A 9,074-nucleotide genomic window follows, 5' to 3' on the forward strand; every position below is an offset into this window, starting at 1 on the left:
ATGGAGAGATTGAAGATGTGGGTCACAGGGACTGTGATGATATGAGCAGCCAGCCTTAAGAAATAAGGTGGAAGTTCATCTGGACCTGCAGATTTTTTAGGATCAAGATCTTTTAACAGTTTATTGACCTCACTGACTGAGAATGGAGAAAAAGAGAAGCTGTGATTAACTGAGGATTGACTTGTAGGAGGGATTTGATTTGTAGAAGTTTGATTATTAAGTGAAGTGGCTGATCTTCCATTAGTAACTGTGTCAAATAAAGAACCAGAAGCAACAAAATGTTTGTTGAGACAGTTCAGGATCTCGTGCTGATTTGACACAGGAACAGAGTTAATGAGAAGTTGTGATGGGAGGTCAGATGATTGGGGGGTGCCTGAGAGAGATTTGATGGTTTTCCAGAATCTGTTAGGGTCATTTAGATTTTTGGAGGTCTGAGATAAGAAATAGTTGTTTTGCTGCTTTGACAGCAGTTGTACATTTATTCCTCATCTGTTGAAAACTCAACCATCAGTGTCAGGGTCAGATTTTCTTGCTAAAGCCCAGAAATTAAATGTTTGTCGTCCGGTACCGTTGCAGTGTCCAGAACCCCCCCAGCCTTTTTTACATCAGGTTCTGTCCTCTTTGTGTTTCAGCTGCACTCAGAGTCTCGTCCAGTCAGACACTACTGGTTCTGCTCCTGGCCCGACCACCACATCCCAGAATGCATTGCTTCCCTGCTCAGGCTGGTGGAGGAGGTGGAGGCGTACAGGATGAAATCCTCCACCAGCTCTGAACCAATCACGGAGCAGGTCTCCGGTCCTGGTCCGGTCATCGTCCACTGCAGGTTGGTGCTGCTTCAGTTCTACAGCTGAAAGTGACCCCATGTTAAAGTTGCATTTGGGCCCAAAAAAATCTGACCCGACCCGGCCGGCCCCAGCCCGTAGCCATCATTTCAGTAATTACAGGTCCGAACCCGAAAAAAATAAAGTTTTTAATTAAGCTTTGACTGTTTACATTGTTTATCAACGGTCACGGACGTGCGCGGCTGAGGCGGCAGAAGATCGGAGTTTATGGGGTGTTTGTCCTTTCGTGGCCGTCAAAGCTCATTAAATCTCTGCTTCTGCTGCATTCTGCATGATTCAGACACGGACCCCGCTCTGACATGTTGGATATTTTGTGATGTCACCTGTTTGGGTCGTCGGCTGTGCGCGTCCGCTGAGTGCAGCGGCTGAATGAACGTCCACTTGGGCGATGGATCGCTGGCAGTCGTCCATCTGAGACTTAACTGAACTTTTTAACTCTTTCAAGGCCGGTCAGCGCGCGGTCAAATGGCTGCGTGCAGCTGGTGATTATATGGCTAACCGTGTTGCCATATTTTTGGATCGTCTGCTGACGCAGCCAAAAGCCCGACACCGACCCGGCCCGCACATTAAGCACATTATCATGGCCCGGCCCGAATAGGTTCGGGTTAGAAATGACATCTCTAACCGATGTGGCAGAAATCCGGATGAAACCGTGACCTAAGAAGTTCTCGTGCATCCTTTTATAAATGCGTGGAAACTGGAGCAACCCACTGAGCGTGGTCCTGGCACCTTCACGGAACACGTTTTATTTTCCTCTGGCAGCGCGGTCATTATCTGCAGCTCGTGGAACAGAAGCTCTCACTCTGAAACATCAGCACAGCAGGAGTTCTGCTCACCGAGCTGCAGCACCAGCCGGGCACGGCTCAGAGCGCCAGACGTTTTGAACGCTCCTTCCTGTTTGAGCGTTAAAGGCAGCAGATGAAAGTCGGCTGAGGGGTAAAAACACACAAAACTTGTTGAGGAACATCTGAACGCGTGACATCACTCAGATGGGTCTCTGAGAGGAAACGCTGTGGCCTCCTCCATTCAAGTTGAAGCTGCAGCTCAGAGTTTTCACATCTAACAGGCTGAAGAAACGTTCTCTCCTCTGTCTCCTCAGTGCTGGCATCGGCAGGACCGGCTGCTTCATAGCCAGCAGCATCGGCTGCCAGCAGCTCAGAGAATCGGGCCAGGTGGACATCCTGGAGACGGTCTGTCAGCTTCGACTCGACAGGTGAGACAAGCTCACTGTTTATTCTCTGCTCACCTGTCGGAGCGGCCATGTGACGTCTCCTCCTCCGTCCTCTGCAGGGGTGGAATGATTCAGACCACGGAGCAGTACCAGTCCCTGTACGCCACGCTGGCCCAGTACAGCCTGCAGCTACAGCAGAACCAGGTACTGAGCCCTCGAGACCCGTTCAGGTCCAGTCAAATCTGTGTAGAGCAACAGCTTCATCTGTTTTACTGATGATTTAAAGAACTACTTTCAGTGGGACATAAATACTGTATAAATAAATCCACAAATACTGTATTCCATCCATCCAACCAGTCATCCATCCAACCATCCAACCAGTCATCATCTTCCTCTGGTTCTGGACTCAGGTCTCAGGGGCAGCATCTTGAGCAGGGAGGTCCAAACATCTCTCTCCACAGCCTCTTCCAGTTCTTCTGGGAGAACTCCAAGGTGTTCCCAGGACAACAGAGAGACATGGTCTCCCCAACGTGTCCTGGGTCTTCCCCGGGGTCTCCTCCCAGTCAGACATGACCAAACCACCTCAACTGGTTCCTCTGGATGTGGAGGAGCAGTGGTTCTCCTCTGAGTCTCTCCTGATAACTGAACTTCTCACCCTGTCTCCGAGGGAGAGTCCAGCTCCTGCAGAGGAAACTCATCTCAACCTCCTGGATCCACGATCTCATTCTTTCAGTCTCTACCAGAGTTCAGGACCAGAGGTGAGGGGAGGAACGTAGACCGACCAGTAAACAGAGAGCTTTGTCTTACAACTCAGCTCCCTCTTCACCACAACGGACCAGCACAGGGTCCACAATACTGCAGACGCTGCACCAATCCATCTGTCAGTCTCACGCTCCATTCTTCCTTCACTCGTGAACAAAACCCTGAGATACTTGAACTCCTCCACTTGAGTCAGAACCTGAAGAGAACAATCCACTCTTTTCTGACTGAGGACCATGGACTCAGATCTGGAGGTGCTGGTTCTCATCCCAGCTGCTTCACACTCGCCTGTGAACCGTTCCAGTGAGAGCTGAAGATCACGGCACGATGACAACACCAGGACCACATCATCTGCAAAGAGCAGAGATGAATCCTGAGGCCACAGAACTGGACTCCCTCCACCCCCCGGCTGCACCGAGAAGTTCTGTCCATAAAAGTTCTGAACAGAATCTGTGAGAACAAGCAGCCCTGAAGGGTCCGACTCACTGCCGGTAATGAGAACCAACTCTCGCACCGCTTGTACAGGGACTGAACAGCCCGTAACAACAGGCCCCAATCCCAGACTCACGGAGCGCCCCCCCCCCCCCCACACACACACACACACACACACAGTGTACCTCGAGGAACACGGTCGAAAGCCTCTTCCAAGTCCACAAAACACATGTAGACTGGATGGGCAAACTCCCATGACCCCTCAAAGACCCTAGTGAGGGTAAAGAGCTGGTCCAGTGATCCACTAATCTAATCCTGAACTGATCCTGAATCTCAGGTTCAGACTCAGAAACTTGTTGTCGCTTCGAATGAATCAGGAAACAGTTTGATGTGAGCACAATCTAAACGTTCTTTTCTGTCCATCAGGAGCAGAACCAGATTCATTCTGCCACAGAACTCCAGAACCAGCTGACCCAGACGGAGCGGGTCAGTTTGGAGATGCAGAACCTGCAGCTATAGAACAGAAACACTTGAAAGGATCCAGAACCTGAAGCACCAGCAGCATCTTCAATGCAACCAGAGAACCGGACCCAGAACCTGAAGGCAGCAGGATGGACACCAGCAGAGAACCCATGGCCCAGCAGGACCTGAAGAACTGGATGTTCTGTTCGGACTCCACAGAATGTGGTACCGAAACAAAGATGTTCAACCTGGAGTGAAAATCTCTGAAAACTGAATGTTTGAAAAAAAGAAATAAAAGCCAACATTTGTAAAATGTTTAGACACTGAAAGAAATTATTCTTCCTGGTGGAGTGAGAAGAATCTGCAGCTCGACGTGAACCGGTTCTGCTGCCTACAGACGGAAGATTAGGATTAAGATCTAAAGAAGTTAAGTCTGGTCCACTGGACATTCAAAAAACAAAACATTTTACTTTTTGTTTTGTTTTGTTTTTTGAATGTCCAGAGGACCAGACTTAACTTCTTTAGATTTTTCTACCTGGATTATTGAGCATGCATCAGGATTAGGATTAAGAGTTTAAAGAATAGTTTTAAAATGACACAAGAAATTTTAAAATAAATAAATCAGCAAATTTATTCAGGAAATATCCAGACCCTTTGCCTTTTGAGATTACAACTCATAGGTGCAAACACTGACCTTAATTTCATAATTTTCTACTTTAATGTGAACATTGTTGAAATATTAAAATAATGACCAACAGGGGGCAGTGTTTCAGAAACATGTTTTTTTTGTTTCTTCTTCTTCTCTCTGGTCTCCTCAGCTTTCGTCAGCAACCCCACCCAAACCGGAAACAGAACAAATTAAATACTTACCTATTGTTTAAAAAAACAACAGAAGCAATAAATGTACATTAAAATTAAATTTAATTGTATTTTATTTTTATTTGTAAAGTTATAAAAATCTAAATGGGGTTAAGTAATCCTTAAAACGTTATTTCATTTTATGTTTTAACGGATTTCATTCGTTTGTAGTTTATTTTGAAAGGCCTCACAGGATGTAGACCAGTCTATCGTTTCCGCCTTGACGGGGTTAGCCGGAAAAAGCGCAGCTAGTAAACGTCAGAGAAAAGGCTGTCAGCGGCTTTAAAGGTTAAAAACGCCGAGCCAACAGGCCTGCTGTGTCCACACAGAGCTGCCGGTGGTTCTGGTTGTGACTGGTTCCGTCCGTGCTTGTCCCAGTGAGTGTCAGCGGGCAGAAGGAGCGGACCTGTTTGGGCGTTAGCCACCTAGCCGAGCAGCAGCAGCTAACGTTAGCCGCCGCAGACATGATAGCGCTCATCAACAAACTGCTGGACTGGTTCAAGGCTCTGTTCTGGAAGGAGGAGATGGAGCTCACCCTGGTCGGCCTGCAGTACTCCGGGAAGACCACCTTCGTCAACGTGATAGCGGTGAGTTCGGCGCTGGAGCGGTCGGTCCATTGTTACCCCGCGGAGTGATGAGGTCAGCTGGACCGACATCACACAGGTTCGGGTTCTGCAGACAGACCCGGTAACGGATGGGTTTAAAGGTTCTTCTGGAGGTTCGGTATCAGCCAGAAGCTGCTAACCGGATGTACTGTATCTGATCAGAAGCAGGAGGTTCTGATTCTGTGGACCACAGGTGTGTGTCAACACAACACCAAAGCGGAAAGGCATCAGCAGTGACGCTGCCCATCAATCCGCGAAAGGTCAAAGGTCATTTCCAAACTGAACCAAAGATCCCCTCACCTGGACAAACTTATTAATGTCAAGCTTATTAAAGGGAGTGGTGGTGCAGAGGTTAGAGAAGGTGGGCCTGGGAGCGGAAGGTCGCTGGTTCAACTCCCCGGTTCAACAAGGTCAAAATGTGGGTGGGAAAGGTGAAGCACCCACACCTGCCTCCACCCTCATTTGCCTCAGTCTGGGCCCTTGAGCAAGGCCCTTAACCCCCACCACCTGCAGCTGTCTGCTCCACAGAGGCTGTGGTTGAGTCAGGAAGAACATCTGGGTAAAAACAATCACCAAGTCTTCTGTGAGTTAGTTCTCTGCAGAAGGAGCAGCCGAAAGAAGAAAAGATACATAAATAAATAAAGGTGAGCTTATTAGTCCGTAGTTGTGCACAACTAGAAATGTGGAAATATTTTAAGTCATTTACAGATGTCTTCTCTACGTGAACAGCTGGAGACGTTACCACTTCCAGAATTTGAGCCAAAGCTCAGATTGGAGTAAAAAGAGACGCGAGCGCGTCCTACCGGTTTTATTCTGTGAAGAACACCAAGTAGAACGTTGTTCTACAGACTGAACATCTGGCACGCTAACAGCTGCAGCTCAGGGACACGACCAGCTCGTTGGACCAACTGATGAATTCAGCTGAAGAACCAGATCCTGTGACGCCGGCACAGAGACTCAAGCGTTCAGCTGTTCTGAGTCCACCTAACTGTGGTCCATCCTGAAGATGTTCACGACCAGAAACAGCAACAATTCCACAGAGACCTGCGGGAAGTCTGGAACGTCCAGATCAGCCGGAGGAAGATTTCTGTTGCCTCCTGGTCAGAATGAGCTCTTCAGGTTTATTAACGAGAGCCTTGAACTAAAGGTTCATGTAGTTGGAGGTTTGTTGGTGGTAAAATAAACGTCTTTGTCCCTGAAAGAGCAGAGTCTGAGTTGAGACGAGTCGAGGGACGAAGGTGATCAAAGTGTCCATCTGTGTTTCAGTCGGGTCAGTTCAGCGAAGACATGATTCCTACGGTTGGATTCAACATGAGGAAGATCACGAAAGGCAACGTCACCATCAAGGTGGGTCCTCCTCCATCATCTCCATCTTCATCATGAATGAAGCTGAGTAAATGATGTTTTAATGATGTCTGTCCAGTTGTGGGACATCGGAGGACAGCCTCGCTTCAGGAGCATGTGGGAGCGCTACTGTCGAGGAGTCAGCGCCATCGTGTAAGTCCTGCGTCCTACACGGGTCGGACTCTTCTGACCTCCACCATTGTAACGTGTTTTAATTATAGATCTAGTTAAAGTTCAGAGAAGTTCAGATTGAGCTCGAAACAAAAGAAACGCTGAGAACAAGGAAGCGGCAGACGACGTGGACAACAACTCGCCGACGCTCGTAGCTTCGTCTGCTTCCTGCATCCTCCACCCAGCTGATGCTCCCAAGCATCTCCAACGAGGAGAACGTGATGAGTAGGGCTGGGCGATATCTCACCATTTAAAAAATATCAGGATGATTTCATACGTCATATAAGATGAGACTGTATCATCTATATTTCTATGGTGAGTTACAATTAGACTGGAAAATCTGTCGGTTCTGGTTTTTCTGCCCGTCTGCACCGCCACCTTCACGCAGCCCCCCCCTCCCTCGCTGAAGACAAACACGGCACCACACGTGCTGCTTTGCACACGCTTAACGCCGTGAAGGCGGCGCAGCTGAAGAGGGTTCTTATTTAATCTAGAACAGTTGAGTCAGGTCCTCTGGACGGGTTCAAAACAAATGTAGAAACGTTTTGTCTTTCATCCAGAGGACTTCTTCAGTCTGAGGAGCTGCAGCAAACTCAGTCTTCTCATGGTGGATCAACCAGTTTGTTGTTGAAGAAACTGTTCACATGATCAAAGAGGACCATCATCCTACCAATGGATCATTAGCACCCTGATTAGGGACGGCAAGTGATGAGAATTTGGCAATTCAGATTCCTTTATCAATATCACCTATCGATTCAATTCCTTATCAATTCTGTTATCAGTTCTCATTGGGTTAGGCAATAAAGTATACTATACTATAGTATACTATACTGTACTATAATATGCTATAGTATAGTATACTATAGTATACCAGAACAAAAATAGAACTGGTATGAAAAAACAAGAATTCCTAATTAACACATTCACATAAAACACAACTGCACTTTTTAAAACTGTCAGTGTTTGTGCAGAAACATCAACATGTTGCTTTCACTGGAACCATACGAGATCTTTCTGGACCTCTAGTATCTCCAGCTGTGGAGAACACCCTCTCAGGTGTGTGTGTGTGTGTGTGTGGGGGGGGGGGGGTGATGCTTGGACACAGATACTTCTCTGCTAAAGCTGAGAACAATGGCAGCGTGTCCTTCTTCATCCACCACCAGAGGGTGGGGCTGTCTGTGGTTGGAATGGGTGATGCTGCTGATGCTGATGCTGCTGATGCTGATGCTGATGCTGCTGATGCTGATGCTGCTGCTGCTGCAGCACGACAGAAGCTCGCTGTCCTCTTCCTCAAAAAGTTCTTGTAGGACCGTCTGTTTTTGGCTGCTTTATGGGAGGCGTCTATTGACAGAGCCACAACTTGTAATCCACCAGGTTCAGCTTTAAATGAAATGGTGAAATAATCCCTGCAGTCTGTCATCTTTCATTACAAAGAGCAAACCTTCCACAGTTTTCATCTTCATCCTCTTCTGCCTGTGTCCCAGCTCTGACCGCTCCAGAAGAAACTCACCATGAAAACCAGTGAGCAACAAGAAGAGGTCTCACAACAGAAACAATTAAACACTGAACAAAGATAGAAAACACTTTTTTGTTTTGTCACGAGTTGAACTCGAAGGTCTAAGACCTCCTTCCTTCAAATCTTGTTCAGACTCTGTGCTGGGGGGCACTTGTCCTACGTGTCAGACACCATGGACCGCTTGCTGCTGGCAGACGTTCCCCTCGCGGCTCGTGCTCCACGTTTCCATTAACAGGAAGAAGTCCAAGTCAAGTTTGTTGTCCTTCACCACACGTGGTACACGAGGTGGAATGAACTGTGTCCTCAGGGTCCCAGTTACACCCGTGCTCGTTTAGTAGCACGGGAGCTTGAAAAGAAGTGAACCCTTCAGATGTTCTGCCTCTTCAGGGACGTTTACTCAGAGTTGTTTGTTTGTTTGTTTGTTTGTGTCGCTGCAGGTACATGGTGGACGCAGCAGATCCAGAGAAGATCGAAGCCTCCAAGAACGAGCTGCACAACCTGCTGGATAAACCACAGCTGCAGGGAATTCCTGTAAGAACACACTGACACAGCCAGAACCAAACGGGCCCAACAGAACCTCTGCTGTCCGCCTGACGGGCGAAGGAGCAAGTCTGAGGAAACTGCTCGTTGAGCAGGACCTGCGTTACAACAAGCTCGCATCAGCCCCGTTTCTTAGTTCCCCTTTTATTTTGAAATTAATTCAATCAGCTGTTTCAAGTATTTTATTTTGAAATTAATTCAATCAGCTGTTTCAAGTATTTTATTTTGAAATTAATTCAATCAGCTGTTTCAAGTATTTTATTTTGAAACAAATTCAATCAACTGTTTGAAGTATTTTATTTTGAAACAAATTCAATCAACTGTTTCAAGTATTTTATTTTGAAACAAATTCAATCAGCTGTTTGAAGTATTTT

The 9,074-nt window shown here is 47.2% G+C and overlaps 2 protein-coding genes across 2 annotated transcripts in view; both read left to right on the forward strand.

Moving 5' to 3' along the window:
* Positions 1–3,952, forward strand: part of LOC119429373 (tyrosine-protein phosphatase non-receptor type 7-like) — a gene marked incomplete at its 5' end in the record, with an annotated part of 5,097 nt that extends 1,145 nt beyond the window's left edge. The window contains 4 exons of the mRNA XM_037697015.1: positions 633–823; positions 1,942–2,055; positions 2,133–2,217; positions 3,631–3,952. Coding sequence (XP_037552943.1) covers positions 633–823; positions 1,942–2,055; positions 2,133–2,217; positions 3,631–3,723 — 483 coding nt within the window. The remainder of the gene's footprint in view (positions 1–632; positions 824–1,941; positions 2,056–2,132; positions 2,218–3,630) is intronic.
* Positions 3,953–4,746: 794 nt separating this feature from the next.
* On the forward strand, positions 4,747–8,691 carry LOC119429374 (ADP-ribosylation factor-like protein 8A; the record flags this gene model as incomplete). The annotated part of the gene is given in 4 exon segments (XM_037697016.1): positions 4,747–5,111; positions 6,396–6,476; positions 6,553–6,626; positions 8,598–8,691. Coding segments are annotated over 4 exon segments (372 nt in total), but the record flags the coding sequence as incomplete, so codon positions are not given.
* Positions 8,692–9,074: the final 383 nt, after the last annotated feature.

Source organism: Nematolebias whitei, unplaced genomic scaffold (genome assembly GCF_014905685.2).
Source record: "Nematolebias whitei isolate Nwh7 unplaced genomic scaffold, NemWhi1 Nwh_scaf_696, whole genome shotgun sequence".
NCBI lineage: Eukaryota > Metazoa > Chordata > Actinopteri > Cyprinodontiformes > Rivulidae > Nematolebias > Nematolebias whitei.